The following is a 17,414-nucleotide window of genomic DNA, read 5'->3' as shown; positions in this document are numbered from 1 at the left end:
AATTAACTCTACCCCAGCTGAAACCAGGAAAAGTATTAACAAACAGTACAATGAAGTTTGGCCAAAACCCTGTTGGAACATATGACAAGATATTAAAAAAGTCAAAGTTAAAACCAAAAGCTATTATGTCCCTAACAAAGTTAGGATTGCATTACAAGACAAAGAAGAAAACAGGTTGATCATTAGGTTAGGGCTTTACAACCCTTTTTTTCTGAAACAAAGCCAACGTAATGACTTTTTTTTACAACCAATGCTGTCCATCCCCAGTTGTCATCGCTATGCCTCAACTGTGGCAAAAATATAAAGATGCCATAAAACAAACCTGCTCAAGGACTTGATATGAGTTTAAACTAATCCAACTAAAAAAGAAGGTGGGCACTGCAGGGGACGAGTCCCAAGGATGGAGCCTTGATTGGAGGTATTAAATCCTACAGGCATCCCAGGAGGACTAAGAAGAGAGTACGTTACACAAAATAGTAACTGGAGAAAAAAAATGTCAGCTTTGCTGTCAGAATAAACAGCTCTGGAGTCATTGCCTTCAGCTACTACAGACCAAAACAGACTCCTGCTTCTTTCCCAGGGTTAACCCTCAGGACAGCCCCTAAACACTTGTTGTAGCTGTTTGTTGTGGTTTAACCCCAGCCAGCAACTAAGCGCCACGCAGCCGCTCACTCACTCCCCCCCCCCACCCAGTGGGATGGGGGAGAAAATCGGGAAAAGAAGCAAAACCCGTGGGTTGAGATAAGAACGGTTTAATAGAACAGAAAAGAAGAAACTAATAATGACAATGATAACACTAATAAAATGACAACAGCAATAATAAAAGCATTGGAATGTACAAATGATGTGCAGGGCAATTGCTCACCACCCGCCGACCGACACCCAGCTAGTCCCCGAGTGGCGATTCCCAGCCCCCTCTCCCAGTTCCTATACTAGATGGGATGTCCCATGGTATGGAATACCCCTTTGGCCAGTTGGGGTCAGCTGCCCTGGCTGTGTCCTGTGCCAACTTCTTGTGCCCCTCCAGCCTTCTTGCTGGCTGGGCTTGAGAAGCTGAAAAATCCTTGACTTTAGTCTAAACACTACTTAGCAACAATGGAAAACATCAGTGTTATCAACATTCTTCTCCTACTGAACTCAAAACATAGCACTGTACCAGCTAGTAGGAAGACAGTTAACTCTATCCCAGCTGAAACCAGGACACTGTTGTACCTTAGCAAACCAGAAATAAAGAACCAAGTCAATGCTCTTGATCATTGCAGTCTAAGTAAACACAAACAAAAAACTTCACCCAACTAGTTTGTTATCTCTTCCACACAGCCTAGTTAACAAGATACAAATCAGACAGGTATTAGGTAACTTTTGGTGGGGAAAACAGCTCTCAAACACTCCAACTTTTTTCTGAAGAAAAGGATTATTAAATACCCACAAGCGTTTTTATCATTCTTCAGTAATACTTCATAGGTGGTGTTTCTGGTTTCAGGTTTCTTTACAACTCTTGCTGAACCTTTTGCATTTTTCAATATATCCATATCCACCGAGTCACCCTCTTCATCTTCATCCTCAACAGTATTTTGTTTATTTTGTTTTCGTTCTTTCCTAATGATTTGGAGTTTAAGAAAAGAAATAGTAAACATCTGAAGCAGTTTGTCCTTTAACAACACATTAACTTGTGTAAACTCCAAGTCTTCTCCTCATCTCGGGAAAAGCCCGAGAGCACAATGCAGCTGTACTCACACAGACACCGTGTGAGCCACTAAATGGATGAAGACCTTTGCTTCTCTTTTTTCTAAGGCTATGTAAACAAGCAGAACAAACCCAAACCATTATAATGAAAAAAGGGTAAAAGGATATCCTTCCAAAGCCAGTGACCAGTATTTGTCTGGAACATACTCTTCATGCACACATCTACCATCTTTTATACTCCTCTAGCATAGTATTCTTAAAAGGCAAAATCTCAATAAATACTAAAAAGAACATTGCAATGAAACAACCTCCAAAGAAGTTACCTTCTCCTTTCCTCAAGAAACTCCTCAACATATTCCTTCCACTTTTTGGAAAACCCGTATGTAAATCTTTTGATGAAACGGTAGGGAAATCCTGTTTGAAACAAAAGTAGCATTAACAATAGCTGAGCAATACTTTTACTCAGAAAGGGTAGAAATAAAATCCAGTACAATCATGGTTTTTTAAGTACCTCAGAAGCTCACTACATCTTTAAACACTAGAGAGAGACAGGTTTCCCCAGTTCAAGAGAACAGCATACTTCATAGAAAAGTCAGCCAAGGGGTCACTAATTACAGACATCAGTATCTGGAGACAGCATTCTAGTTTCCTGGGAACCAGGAGCATAAGCTTTCCCCTGCCCATCTCGCTGGACTGGCAAGTGGCTTCTCTGCAGAGCACCAGAAGTCCCTCAGACAGCCTGAGCTTTTCTGGCTCTGGTTAGGTCTAAGCCATTTGGGACTTAGCACATCAAGAAAACTCCACTTGGAAGAAAATTTTATTGTGCTTTGATACAGAAGCTGTTCCGTCAAGAGCACACAGGCTGTTCATGGGGCTTAGACAAAGAACAACTGCATCAGGATCAGGTGCAGTCAGTGTCCAGCAACAACATTACAACCTGGGAAATTCTTCAGGTAGTACAGATACAACAGAATGCCTCTAGTTTTGTTTCCACAATTGGAAAACAACCCTAAAACCAAATATTGATACAAAGGTATAATGTAATCCTCCATTGCAACAGACAAGGAAAAAAACATCACTTGAGCTCCAGCCTTTCTGAGCAAAACATTGGACATTTAACACTCTCATGGATACTATCATGGGGCCTTCCCATTGACAGGATATAACCTGTATGGGTGCAGGAGCACAACAACATTGAGCCACCGCTTGCCTGCTCACGTCTAAAAAACCAGCAGTGTTCATCCTCTGACACTGAGACCACTAGAGTCATGGGCTACTAAAAGAAAGGTCTTCAACACACGATTAGAAAACAAGCTTAAGTAGTAGCCTATTTATCTGAAATTCTGGGAAGCAGTACCTTTACCGAAAAGCCTTCAACAGGCACATGAGGTCAAAAAAGAAATCACATCCACAAACTGTTAATCTTTGGAGCTGAAAAGCCATTAATGTCAGCCTGCACCAACAGAGAGTTCTAGTAACTGAGCTCCTCCAGGAGGAGGGGAAAGGCACTCTTTCATTACTTTATTTAGTACACAACCAAAGGTCCATCTAGCCCCAACCAGGGAAAGGATACTAACAGCAGAGGCCAGAGTATGGAAGCAAGGCAAGTATACAGGAATATCCCCTCTAAGCAATCTCCCAACCTCCAGCTGAGAAGTCAACTCTGATTTCTCTGTATTTAAAAACCCTAAAGGTTTCTCCTGTTCTGCAGACCAGAAAGTCTTAGCTTAGTTTGTCCTTTGCTGTATGAAAGCCTTTTTATAACTTTAAACACATCATTCTTCTCCACACACTTCCTACTTCTGCATTCTTTCTGAGAATAGCTTGTTGAGGTTTCTGTGGGGAGGGTGAAGGAAAGATGTGGACTTGTACTCAGTCTCCAAGATGTTCATGTATCATACAGCTTTTACAGCCAATAATGGTCTAATTTTTTTTGTTCCATTCATTTTCAGCATTCAAGTTTTTTCACTACTAGTGAGCATTAAGGCGACCACTTAACAGAACCATCTATTGAAACCCCCAAACCTTGTTCCTCAGTTTTTACAGTGAACCAAAAGTCTTACAATCATACATCATCATACACTATCATATGGGGGTTGGACTAGATATCTTTAAAGGTCCTCCCAAACCAAACTATAAAACCATTCTGTGACGTATGTAACAATTTGCTTTCCCCTACCACTACATGCATCATTTTATATTTACCAAGGCTGAATTTCATCATTTTGATGCCCATTCTGAAGCTCTTGTGACATGCTTTGTGGCCAGCACTCACCCTTACCATCCTGATGCAACTTGGCAACATCAGACTACAGCTGCTGCTTCCCAGCTAATGTTCTTTTCTGCAAAGTTTATGAATCTGCTCCACAGCCCATATCATTATGGGATTCTTTTTATTCCTCTCATCTTCTATTGTTATTTAAACCCACAGAAGTTCCTCCTCCTTATCACATAACTACTTTGCATCCTTACAATCTTCCCAAGAGCCTTTCTAGAAGCCCAGAGTCTAGGGGCCCCATCAAAGAAGTCTTACACTCTTGTGAGGCATTATTTCATCTATAGTAGCACTGTAGATGCCTTCCTTCCTACCTCACTATCTGTACATCCACCAGTCCCACTCATTCTTACAGTTTCTATTGGTTTACCTCCTATGAATGCCAAACTCCACATTCCTTAATTTCAAGGGACTTGGGAAACAACTTTCTTAAAAAGCTTTGCATCAGCCACCTTTCAGGCCCGTAAGTATCAAAGCAGTTTTTTTTCGAGATGTTACATGCTAGGTATTTCATCCTTCAGCTCCTTTAAAATGCTTTAGGAGTGGCATTTCATTACAGCTGTGGTGGGTTGACCCTGGCTGGGTGCCAGGTGCCCACCAAAGCCACTCTATCACTCCCCTCCTCAACTGGACAGGGGAGACAAATGTAACTGTGGGGAGAGATTTGAAGGAAACAGACAGGACAGCGGATACTGCTCCATTGTTATAAAGAGATGTGCTGGAACTTGTAGGCTGTAAACCTTGGGAGGCCTGATAGGGGAAATAGAGGCACCAAGGTGGTGGAGAATTACTGACCCATGAGTCATGTTCGATAAGGTGCTGGAACTTAAGACTTTTTGCGAAAATAGCTTAGTTGCTGACAGTCCAATTGTTAAAGTTAAGTAGCTACCAATTAGCACGCCCTGATAAGAACTTTGAAGCATAATAACCAATTAGTTCAAAAACCACGTCTTCTAATTTTCTATATAAACGAGTGTTATATTCAATAAAACGGACCCTCTGCTTGCATCAAGCTGTGTCCTGTATCTCAATCACAGCAAATTGGTGACCCTGACGTGATTCCAGGGTCCAGAAACCACCTATCTGCGTGGCATGCTGCGAGTCCCACAGAACATTGAATGAGCTGCTGAAAGGAAGCAGGAGCCAGCCAGCCTGAAATCCCTCCAGAGTAGAGAGGTGAGCTGTGGGAAACATGGGGAATCAAGCGTCTTCCCCGGAAAGAGACGTATATGAGCTTATGAAAGCTCTTCTTCAAAGAGAGAATGTAACAAAAGACTTGTGGGTGGACATCAGGACAGTTTAATAAAGCAAAAGCAAAGGAAAACAAATTATTTTATTCTCTACTTCCCATTGGCAGGCAATGTCTGGCCACTTCCTGGGAAGCAGGGCTTCGGTGCTCATGGTGGTTGTACTGGAAGACGAACGTAAAATAACAAATGCCCCTCCTTCCATCTCCCTTTACTTCGCTTTTATAGCTGAGCGGACATCATATGGTATGGAAAATCCTTTTGGTCAGTTTGGGTCAGCTGTCCTCCCAAGTTCTTGCCCACCCGCAGCCTGCTGGTGAGGGGGGGGATGTTGGAGAGACAGCCCTGATGCTGTGGGAGCACTGCTCAGCAGTGGCCACACCACTGGTGGGTTATCCACACCTTTCTGGGTACCAATACAGGGCACAGCACTACGAGGGCTACTATGGGGAGAATTAGCTCCATCTCAGCCAGACCCAATACAACAACCACATGGGTTCATTCTTTACATGGACTGGATAAAATATTTCCTGGTCTTCAGGAAGGGCTCTAGCCAAAGCACAGCAAGTGCTGTTCCACAGATGCAGGCTGGAACAGAGTGAGCACCACAGGGGGTTGTGTGCAACATTCCTGCTGTGCGGCTGTTGGGACATCAGCCACAGAAAACACCTTTCCAGGAACAGAGCCTGTGCAGTTAAATAGCCTGTACTGTCCTTTGCACAGTTTCATTGTCAGTGACCAGCAGATGGGTTTGCTAGTGCACCTGGTATCCCAGATTGCTAATAACCACTTTTGATAACAAGGCAGAAGTAGGTAAGTGCCTAGTCAGTGCTCTTACTGCAACACATTTCATTAATGATTTCAGTGCTTTGAAGTCACTTGGAGTATGGGCACACAGCAGTCCGATATTTTCCACAGGCAAGTAGTTCTGTACTTGTGCAGCTTGGTTCACAAACTGATGGTGCCACTGCTGCCAGTCCCAGCCGTTTTCAGCTGCCAGTACCAGCGGTTTAAGGAAATCCTCAGGTTAGACTTTAGATGTGGCATTTCTTCTTTACCTACATTAGCTTGTCTTTAACTTCTCTTTTGATTCCTAAATCAATATTGAATCTGTTCAGGGTATTTCCAGGATATTTTCCACACTGACCCTATGACAGTTTTTGCGTGTTAGAAGACAAGGGGAAGCCAAGAAGGACAGATGTTTTGCCCTAAGTGCTAAGTCCAAAGATCAGAGGAATTGACCCAGCATGGTCCATTAACTCTTAAGCTTAGGAAACCTCTGTAGTACCTGAGCCAGTCCACTCAGAAGTCTCTGGCTGTCACTTTTCCTTCTCAGAATATTGACATAAAAACAAATACAAGTATTTAGCAGAGGAACTAATAAAAATATTCAAGTTGGAGAGCAGCAGTCAGGTATTTATCAGAATGCATCCCAGTACTGCAAATGAGAAGAAAAAATTAAAGCCACAGACACATCTTTAGATGCCTCGTGCTGGACCTGAAAGAGCAAAGAGTGCATATATGCTCCTGTAAAAAGAGCGTGATCATGCCCACAAGGCACCTCTGTATTAAGGCAAGCATTTATTCCATCCATGCCACAGATGACCTTTACATTCCTAGAGCTGCCCATAAGCACTAACATGGCAGCTCATTTACTAGTGAACATGACAGAGGATGCACATGAAGCAAGAAAAATAGAATAAAGCCTAGCCTAACTTTAACTCTGTGTGTAAATTAAATTTCTTTAAAATTCCACATGCTTCAAAACAATCTGAAGCAGGAAGTTTGGATGGATTTGGTATAAGATATCACTTAGACCCTAAAGATGGATCAGTTTACTAAATTATAAAGCACTGGCACCATAACTAGTCTATCTCCAAACAGAAATTCCATGTAGCATTGCAGAGCTAGTCATTAATTACTGAACAGTAAGTCACAGATAGAATGCGAACACCAGAGTAATTTCAGTAGTATATAAACAATCCCTATTTGAATGTCTTAGGACAATTTAAATGCCAAAACATTGACCAAAATTACATAGAGGCAATCTTAGCAAAAACCAGTTTCCTTAAAAGAATGTACCATTAGCCAACCTCATGCTCTGAAAGCCCTCTCTGTAACTGCACCACCCTAAAATGCCAGCTACAGTTAACATTAGATAGTATTTAGAAATCTGATGGAGTCACTTTCCATCATGTGCTGAATACCCACTGAGCCCAATTAGCAGGATAAGACAAAATGTTCACTTCAGCAGTATGCTCCATGATAAATCTAAAGCCCTTCTCAGTTTGTAATGTTACATTAAGAATCATCTTACCTTCTTTCCTCATTGAAGCTGAATCTATATTTCCCTGTAGCAAGTAGATACTGCCAGTTGATGTTTTAACTTGGTTGTGTGCTATGCGTTCCATAATTGCATTACTATGCCATGACAGACCTTTCATATCTCTAAGAAAAGACAGATAACATGAAGAACAGAAATGAAACATTGTTTTCATAAAAGAAAGAATTTTAAACTAGAATATTGATATTACCTACGAGGCTGGCAGTGCTACATATATTATGAGCAATATAGACACTAGCAGGATGTGCTAGGTTTTCTTAGCTTGGCAGAGAAGCCATTCTGGCCTTGTCTAGTACTTGGACAGGAGACAAAACGAACATGTCAACTACTGCAAATGTTAGTCACAGAACATTAGCTTGACATAAGGCTGCAGAAGCAAAATGTACTACAGGACTCCATCCAGCTCATTATTGCAGTGTTACCATTATGTAAATTACAAAACTACCATTATACAGGTCAAATGTATATTTTCCCCAGGATTATTGTATTTATTTATGACCTTCCTATGTAAAAGACAAAAACAACTGAAGGAGTCCCAATATGTGCAAAAATTGGACTTGTTAAGAAATTCAGGTACTTCTCCATGAGAAATAAAAAATAGACCCAAGCATTAAAGTAGAAAATCTACAGAGTGTTGGATTTTTTTGTTTGTTTTGGTTAAATATACTTTTACAACAGTAACCAACAGACCAAACTACAGAACAGTATTAAGGACTGAAACCCAAGATGACAGTGAGAACACTCAACTGTGTAACTTGACACACAATATTAACAGAAGCCAATTCAGAAGGTCTATAAAACAAATCAAATATATCATGTGTAAGCAACATGTATCAGATACACTAACACAAGTGAAAAGAGAACATGTTGCTAGTAGTGAAGGATGCAAAGTGAGAGGATCAGTTGTTTCCACAAAGCCATGAAACCAATGTCAATTCCTACTACAAATCCCACCACAGAATATGTAGCCTCCTGACATCTCTCAGTAAGCATACTGAGCTACTTCCTTCCACAGTGCTGCTGCTGTTGAGTGAGGTTCTGAGTTGTCAGTAGATAAGTAACTGCGTTAGGTAGTTACTAGCTACAGAAAGAGTAGAATACTCCTTTCCAAGGGATATTTTCACAATGTCTTCAAACAACTTTATTGCAAGCTAAACCTCTCCTTTGTTCTGACACTTGTTTTCCTGATGTTATAGCTATTTGAATACAATCTGACCAAAAACATAACCAAAAAAACCCACAGAGTCAGTTTTCAGGTGGATCAGCTGCTGCCATGGTTCACCATATAGCTGTAGGAGTAATAGTGCCACCACACATGACATGGCAGGAACATAGACCTGATGGCAGCCTGTACCAAGTTTGACTTAAAGCAGCCACAAAAGAGAATTTTTGTGAAAAGAAGTAGAAGCTCATCATACCCCTAGTCAGCACCAGTCTGGGGGATCTACCAGACAAACACATTTGTCTTTATTCCTCTTAAGCTCTTTGATTAACTCAGGACTGGACTTTGAAACAATTATTTAACCAGTAGTCTTCTATATGTAGGCACTCTACCCCTTGCACAGATGAAGGAATTCACCTCTTCCTTGATAAAGAAGTTTAAACTATAACATCACTTCGTATTTGCCAAAGGCTAAGAGTAAGTTCCATGAAGGTGCAGCTCCCATGGCCACCTAAGCCAGGACAACCATGGTTCCTTCTCCCCCACTGTTCCTCAGCCTCCAGCCATGCATTCCCTCATCCCTCTGTGCACCAGCTCTGCCATTCTGCAGGCTCTGAAGCAAATGGATTCAGCGTGCTTAGTCAGAAGATAGATAACTATGTTTAAAAAAAAAATGGTATGAGATGTAAGCATTGTCACGAGGGTTAGGACACAAGCATGTTCCCTGTGGCTGGGGAGGAAAGCAGCAGAAGTGTGTGGAACTGCTTCCAACAGTTAAAGATATTCCAAGAATACAAGTCTCAAAACTACAGCTGTTCAGCCAGGCAAAGATGGTATAGCCTTTCTAGCTCAGATGCTGAAAGCCCACCAACATGTTTTACATTGCATTTAAATAAGAAAACTTTTCCTTACTTCCGTTTTCCTTCAACATATATTGCAGTGTTACCATCCATCACTTTAATTCTCCAACTGGTTAGGCAGATATTTTTCTGTTATAAAAAAGAAGAAGTAATTTTTAAATTAGCCTAAGCTATGCAACATCACCAAGGCATTACCAAAATAGAAATTAACTCCTGTATAACTTGAGAAGATATTTAGGCACCATCCTCCAGACAAGAAAAACTGAAAACAACCATTACATGCATAAATGTTGAAAGATAATCAAGCTGGAGTCTAATGCACAAAGACATGCATTTAAATTACAGAAACTTTTGAGTCATTTAATATTGACTTTCAGATGACAAAGTCATTGGCCAAGACTTCTAGCAAATCCAAAAAGCTCCTCACAAAAAATACCAACACTATGCCATACCTCTTACACTTTGTCACCTGTCCTCTGTTACTGTTCAGAAAAAAGTTATCTATGAAAAAAAATCTATTTATTAGCTATGTTATTGCTAAAATTTAGACAGTATTAAAATGGCTATATCTGATATTGCAAACTACTGACACATACAGCTGCAGTACCTTAATTTTGCATTAAATAGCCAGCAAGCCAGTTGCACTTGAGTTGCAATTTGGAAAACTGTGTGTGAAACATATGACTTTGTTTTAAAAAAAGCTTCTCGAAAAACAATATTTTATTAACTGAAGTTGTGAGGAGAAATAGCCATAGTTTCAGATGTTAAACTCCAGATCTTTCCTTTAACAATGTTCGCCTTTTGACCATCAGCCTTGACTTCACTGAAGATCTTACCAATGCTTTAACCCTGACTGAGGAGAGGTACTGGCCATGTACAGCCAGCACCTCCTCCGTGCTCAGATCTGTACTGTCCAATAACAACACCTCTTTCAGTACCTTCCACTCAGCTACAAATCTTTAATATTAACAGATATCTGTTCCTTGCCTAAATCAAAGCCCATCATAAAGGTAACTTTTTTTTTAAATACAGGAAAACATATCAAACATGCTTGACAACAGTGAAGGAGAACAAAACAATTAACTTGCTTAACTTGAAGAGGACTTCTCCACAAACTTCTCCAGGAAACAAAGGAAACTCAAACCTTGGGAAGGTATGCTTCCACCAGTTTCCTAGGCTAATCACTGAGGAAAGCGGCACGCTTCGAAATACACCATTTTCCTCGAAATTTATTCCAGAAGTTGCAAATACTGCCAAGCATGTATTGAATTGAAAAGATCTGCAGACTAGTCTCCTGGGAAAAGATTCTTGTCCCACTTAATTCAACAGAAGTTTGGATATTCTGTAAGAAAGCCAAGACTTTTACCTCACTATCAGCAGTACAGATTCAGTTAACTTTAGAACCATCGCTAGCCTACAGTTAGGAAAGATCTCTCCTCCTTGGCTTTGTGGAGACAGCCAAGAGCTGGACTGGCCAGTGATTTGTTTCATGTCCATCATACCAACACATGGCAATTAACATATTAGAGATGACGTAGAAGGCTACTTCAGGTAGAGAACTCTCTCAGCCCACACTGTGGCTTGTGAATGCTAAAACAAAAGGCCTTCTTTTACAAAAAAAACCCCAAAACAAAACCCAAACCAAACCAACACCCTCCCCCCCCGAACATTGTCATCTTGGATTATGGGAAAAAAGAAATCTTTTTGAAGGGAAAGCCTCTACCAGTGAGAGCCAATAAAATAATAGTTTATTCTCTTCTGAATGCTCATTACTTTCGACAGGAAAAAAAAAAATAAATCACAACTATGAGCTACAAGCAGCCCACAGGAATATATCGGTTGCCCTAAAGTATTAAGTTCTCCCACCTCTTTGTCTGCTTTCTCAGCAACTTGGTCTGTATGAGGTTTATTCAAAGCAACCATATAGCCTTCTTTTGGCTTTTGCTTCCTTGGAATGTGGACTTCAGGAGAAGAGAACATAATACTACATAAGCACCGTGAGGGCTTTTGAGAATTAGTCTCCGGTGTCTTTTCTACTCCACAAGCAGCTTGCTTGTTACTTGGCTGCAACTCTCTTCTGTCTTGATGAAGTTCAGTATGATTTGCTTCTCCATTTCCCCACCTTTCTTCTAACTGATCCCCATTTTTAAAAGGGCTGGAATTTAAATTCACAGACATTTCATCATCAGCATCCAGTGATTCCACAAGGAAATCATCCTGATCATCCTTATCAGTGGCCACATACTCTGTAGGATCATTCCTGAGCTGCTCAGCAAAAGCAGATTTGACTAACGGCTTTTCTGTAGTTGTGGAAGGAAGAATGGGAATGTTCTGCTTGACTGGGTTTGAAGGTGTTGAATCTGCCCATTAAAAAAAAAAGGAATAACAAAGAAATTAGTGATATTTGAGAACTAATAAAGAAAATGCATTCATAAAGTTAGCTCCATTTTTAATAAGAGGAGGTTGTATTGATTAACACTACAATTGCAAAAGCACTGCCTATTTCAATTGCCACTCTTTGAATTTGTTCAGACTAGCTTTTCCTCACCACCAGATCAATACCCCTGCTGTTAAAGACTTCTAGATATCCCACTTCCCCCAAAACGAAGCTAATGCACACCATACCTGTGAACAGTATATCTTTACCATTCTTCCTGTCTTTTCTTTAATGAATCCTCATTGCAGAGAAAAAAAAACAAGATCTGTTTTCACAAAAAACAAAATCTCAAATATTTCCATCTTCCCAGACTTCAAGATCTGGACTTCTAGCCATGCTGTGAGCTACAAGCACTGGAGTTTGAGTTTTCAGATAAATTAAGCTCAGTTTTGAAGTTGAACACTACTAAGACTTTGGCATGCATCATTTTCCTCATGTGCATTTCCAAAACTGAACTACAGGACAGAAGCATATATACAGAGTTGCTATCAAGTAACAATACGGAAAAAAAACAAATACAAAAGAATTTATCATGGAAAGAAACCTTGTCTCTATGTATTAAGAGCAAAGGGAAAAAAAAAAGAGCCAGCAAATAAGAGGTTTATGATTTTTCCACCAAGTTTCACATTCAAATAGTGAAGTGTTGCACCTAGTCTCTAAAGAACTCTTAACCACATTAGGAGCCTGAAGGCAGTAGATAGCTTTCATTGTCAGAGGAGATGGTGCACTAAAATGGATTAATGATGTCAAACTTCAAGGTCAAAAGCCCACAGCCCTAAACCACAGTTAAACCAAGTCTAATGCCATCTCCAGGTTTGAAAAGGCAGATTTGCAGGTTTCTTCCTCCATTTTCCACTGCGCACAGACTACAAAGAAAGAATAATACTCTGCCGAAGTATGCAAGAGACTATAAACAAGAACTGAGACCCTGAAGTCAAGAGAGTTTTTGAAGTGTTTTTAAGAGCAATACCCAGTACCTTTTTGCTGCTGCTGCAATTTCCACTTTATACGCAAGAAGAACTTCTGAGGGGATTCTAGTACAAGAGGATCTATGGCTAGTGCTTTCATGGTTCGGTTCTCAGGAATCAGAGTGCAAGGTAGATCTGGAAAATAATAACAATACAAAAAAAATATCTTTGAATTTGGGGGAGAAAAACATTTCCTTGTTGGGGGGTAGGGGAGGCAAAGTACATACTCCGTAAGATCCTAAACATGACAGTATGTTTTCTTTTCTTTCCCAAGATGGATAGGCAATGCAATCTTTCCCTTTTCAACAGGGGGTTAGCTGCTATGTTGCCTCACCTGCATATGAGAAACACCCTCAGGTGTGTGTATGCATGTCTGGATGTAACCCAACCCACAGGGATCAACAGGAGTTTGGAGGTGCCTACAAATGGGAGGTGTTTCACAGCAGTATGGTCTAACAAGTAGTACCAATACTAGCCCCTTTTGATATTCAATCAAAAGTCATTATCAATTTGTGATGCGATGATGCAAAGGCAAAAATATACCTTTTGGAAATCTGTTGTTAAAAAGGAAATAAAACTTTAGGAGCTTTTACTTTTTATAAAAATCACAGAATCATAGAATGTTTGGGTTGCAAGGGACCTTCAAGGGCCATCTAGTCCACCCCCCCTGCCATGGGCAGGGACACCTTCCACTAGAGCAGGTTGCTCAAAGCCCCATCCAGCCTGGCCTTGGATGTTTCCAGGGACTGGGCATCCACCACCTCTCTGGGCAACCTGTGCCAGTGTTTCACCACCCTCATTGTAAAACATTTCTTCCTTACATCTAGTCCTAATCTACCCTTTTTCAGTTTAAAGCCATTACCCCTTGTCCTATTACAACAGGCCCTGCTAAAAAGTCTGTCCTCATCTTTCTTATAAGCCCCTGCTAGGTACTGGAAGGCTGCTATAAGGTCTTCCTGGAGCCTTCTCTTCTCCAAGCTGAACAACCCCAACTCTCTCAGCCTTTCCTCACAGGAGATGTGTCCGACCTCTGGACTCACTCCAACAGGTCCATGTCCTTCTTATGTTGGGAACCCCAGAGCTGGATGCAGTGCTGCAGGTGGGGTCTCACCAGAGCAGAGCAAAGGGGCAGAATCCCCTCCCTCGACCTGCTGGTCACGCTGCTTTGGATGCAGCCCAGGATAGGGTTGACCTGGGCTGTGAGCGCACATTGCCAGCTCTTGTCCAGTTTTTCATCCACCAGTACCCCCAAGTCCTCCTCAGCAGCGCTGCTCTCAATCCCTTCATCCCCCAGCTGGTATTGATACTGGGGGTTGCCCCAACCCAGGTGCAGGACCCTGCACTTGGCCTTGTTGAACCTCATGAGGTTCATGCAGGCACACTTATTGAGCTTGTCCACGTCCCTCTGGAGCACATCCTGTCCCTCAGGAATGTCAACTGTACCACTCAGCTTGGTGTCATCAGCAAACTTCCTGAGGGTACGCTCATTTCCACTGTCTGTGTCATTGATGATGATATTAAACAGTACTGGTCCCAACACAGACCCCTGAGGGACACCACTTGTCACAAATCTCCATCTGGACATTGAGCCACTGACCACCACCCTCTGGATGCGACCATCCAGCCAATTCCTCATCCACTGAACAGCGCACCCATCAAATCCATATTTCTCCAATTTAGAGAAGGATGGTGTGGGGGACCATGTCAAAGGCCTTGCAGAACTCCAGATAGATAACATCCATAGCTCTTCCCCTGTCCACTGATGTAGTCACTCCACCACGGAAGGCCACAAGGTTGGTCAGGCAGGACTTGCCCTTGGTGAAGCCATGCTGGCTGCCTCAAATCACATTTCTGTCCTCCATGTGCCTTAGCATAGCTTCTAAGAGGATCTGTTCCATGATCTTCGCAGGCGCAGAGGTGAGGCTGACAGGTTGGTGGTTCCTTTTTACCCTTTTTGAAAATGGGTGCAATGTTTCCCTTTTTCCAGCCACCATAATAACAGTTTAATCTCAATTTTACTCTATCCAACAGAAATAAGGAAAGTAACAAGTGATGTTACATTGCAGCAAGGAGACTTAGGAAAACTTTTTCATATCTAACTGTAAAACAAGGGCACTGCCTCCTTCATAACAGCAAGTTCTTTTCAGAACAACTCGATGACCCCTCAGTGAAAACAGCATACAGCTACCCATGCTACTGGCCAGATAACACAGGCTGAGCAGTTAGCCTAATTTTCTGCAATCACATCTTAAAATGAACACAGACTAACCAGATAGATCTTAACCCCCACCCAAAACCGGATAAAAGTTTAGTACAGGAGATTCATAAGTACTGTACTTCTAACAGGTATACATATAGTGATGAAGCATAACCCTTCCGATAAACCAGCCAATATTTCAGTGAGCCTCCCACTCTGAGTGATCACAGCATGAGAATAACAGCACCACAAGACACCCTCCCCTTTAAAATATCTCCGTTACCTTTACAGATACACACGAACCAGAAGGCCATTCCTACTCACCTAGAGCGGCTGGCTACAGTACCTTCCCAGGAGGGGCACAGTCCTTGCAAGTTCACATTACACCAACTAGTCAGAAACGGAAGACGCACTGCAAGAGTCATCAGACCCAAGTGCCCAGGGGAATACCCCAGAAGGACGTAAAAACCTAAACAATTCTTCCATGAACCCTCCTCCTTTCTGTATTGACTGTAGGGAATAGTTGAAGTAATCGTTTTGATTTTTTTTTACTTATAAAGTGTAATGCTCTGTTTTTCAAGATGTTGCAATGGGTCAGTCCCATTCACAAACACAACAGAGGGAGCAAGCAGTCAAAGCCAGACTGAGTAAAAGAGGGGAAAGGTACCGTGGGAGGGATTCCTCTAAGGTAAAGAAAGGGGGAAGAGAAATCAACTATGCTACAGACACAGTTTAGCATTAAAAAAACCCTCCATCCAAACTTTTTTTTTTTTTTTTTTAATCCCAACCATCCGGGGGAAAACCAGTACTGCTACAGTTATTTTTTACACCTATGAACACACACCGGCCGCTTTTTCCAGACCCTGGAAGAGCTGTAAGCGGAATACGGAGGAAGTCATAGCAAGCTCGAGGTTAAACAAGAGACGGCTTTCTCAGAGAAGCCATCGGACAAACCCTTTTCTGGCTGCGTGCACCCACCTGGCACCTCGGCGGGTCTCTGCCGACCTTCTGGCGTGACAAGATTTCTCTTAGGCCTTCGCCCCTGCTCCTCGGGATTCGGGACGGGAGTGAGGATCAGGTCGCTGCCGCAGCTCCTCTCCGGCGCCTTCCCCGCGGGCAGCCCCAGGTCCTGCTTCTGCCGCAAGGCCCTGGTCTTCATCCGCTGGAAGATTTTGGCCGGGCACTCGCGGGCGGGAGGTTCGCACGCCCGTCGCTTCGGCCGCCGCTCGGGGCCAGGGCTGGAGCCGGCCAGCATCCCACCGGCATCCCGCTGCTTCTCGCCGCCCGCCGGCAGCGCGGCCCGCAAGACGCCGTCTCCCAAACCGCCGGCCGCCGGCTCTTCGGCGTGGCTCTCCTTACGGCCCGCCGGCGGCTCCGCCGCCGCCGCCTCCTCCTCGAGGGTGCCCTGGCGCCTCAGCAGCTCCTTCAGGGGGGTCAGCGTGTCCGCGGGGATGCTGTTGAGGAACACCGAGCGAAACGGCGGCTCTTCCCGGCGGCGGGCGGGGGTCACGATCATCTCGCTGCCGTCGCCTCAGCCGCCCGCCCGCCCGCCCTTTCCCTCCGACCGGCGCCAAAGCCCCGCGCGCGCGCGGCGGCTGCAGCCCGCCCCAGCTGTTAGGAGATTTGAGCGCTGCCGCAGCGCCCGGATTGGTGGCGAGGGCCGGTAGCGTCACCGCCCGCCTGGGCGGCAAGAAGCAGTGCGGGGGGTGATGCTACCGGTCGGAAGTTGCCGAACGGCGTTTAGGAAGAAGGCAGCGTAGTCAACTGCCTCCCCCCGCACTGTGGGTGGTTCAGTCCGCCCCGCGCGATGGGCGGGGCCCACCGCTGAGGCGCGGGCGGCCGTTGGTGGCTGAGGCGGCTGTGAGGGGCCGGCGCTGAGAGGGGGCGGCCGTAGCGCAGCGGGCGGCTGGGGGGAATTCTCGGTGTTGAGGGGTCAGCGGCCGGCTTGAGACGCCGGGGAGTGGAGGGCGGGTTGGGTTCTGCCGCACGGCGCCTCTCGCGAAGGTCCCCAAACCCGCCGGCCGGCGTTGTTAGGACAGGCCCGCCAAAGGGAAAGGTGACAGGCTGGTGACAGACCTGCGGGTCGGCCCAGGTGACTCGGATAGGGCGCTGGGATCGAGATAGAAGTGCCACGGTCCTTCCGAGAGCCGAGTCGGAGCCCGCGGGGTTGAAGAGAAAGCAGAGTGCGGCCGGGGAGGCGTGTGTGCTCCTTGCGCCTGCCTTCGGGTACAGCAACAG

The 17,414-nt window shown here is 43.8% G+C and overlaps 1 protein-coding gene across 3 annotated transcripts in view; it reads right to left on the bottom strand.

Moving 5' to 3' along the window:
* Positions 1-16,719, bottom strand: part of MIS18BP1 (MIS18 binding protein 1) — a 29,998-nt gene extending 13,279 nt beyond the window's left edge. For 2 of the 3 annotated variants that reach the window (XM_049828456.1, XM_049828457.1), the window contains exons 1-7: positions 16,155-16,719; positions 12,989-13,114; positions 11,441-11,934; positions 9,627-9,703; positions 7,526-7,656; positions 2,010-2,100; positions 1,430-1,599 (exon numbers count right to left, since the gene is read on the bottom strand). In XM_049828456.1, the coding sequence (XP_049684413.1) occupies positions 1,430-1,599; positions 2,010-2,100; positions 7,526-7,656; positions 9,627-9,703; positions 11,441-11,934; positions 12,989-13,114; positions 16,155-16,692 (1,627 nt within the window). In that variant the 5' untranslated portion in view covers positions 16,693-16,719. The remainder of the gene's footprint in view (positions 1-1,429; positions 1,600-2,009; positions 2,101-7,525; positions 7,657-9,626; positions 9,704-11,440; positions 11,935-12,988; positions 13,115-16,154) is intronic. The other variant, XM_049828458.1, reaches the window with a different exon arrangement.
* Between the last annotated feature and the right edge of the window lie 695 nt (positions 16,720-17,414).

This window comes from Accipiter gentilis, chromosome 25 (assembly GCF_929443795.1).
Source record: "Accipiter gentilis chromosome 25, bAccGen1.1, whole genome shotgun sequence".
Taxonomy (NCBI): domain Eukaryota; kingdom Metazoa; phylum Chordata; class Aves; order Accipitriformes; family Accipitridae; genus Astur; species Astur gentilis.
Note: the sequence above shows the minus strand (reverse complement) of the source record. Positions and strands in the feature narration are given on the sequence as shown.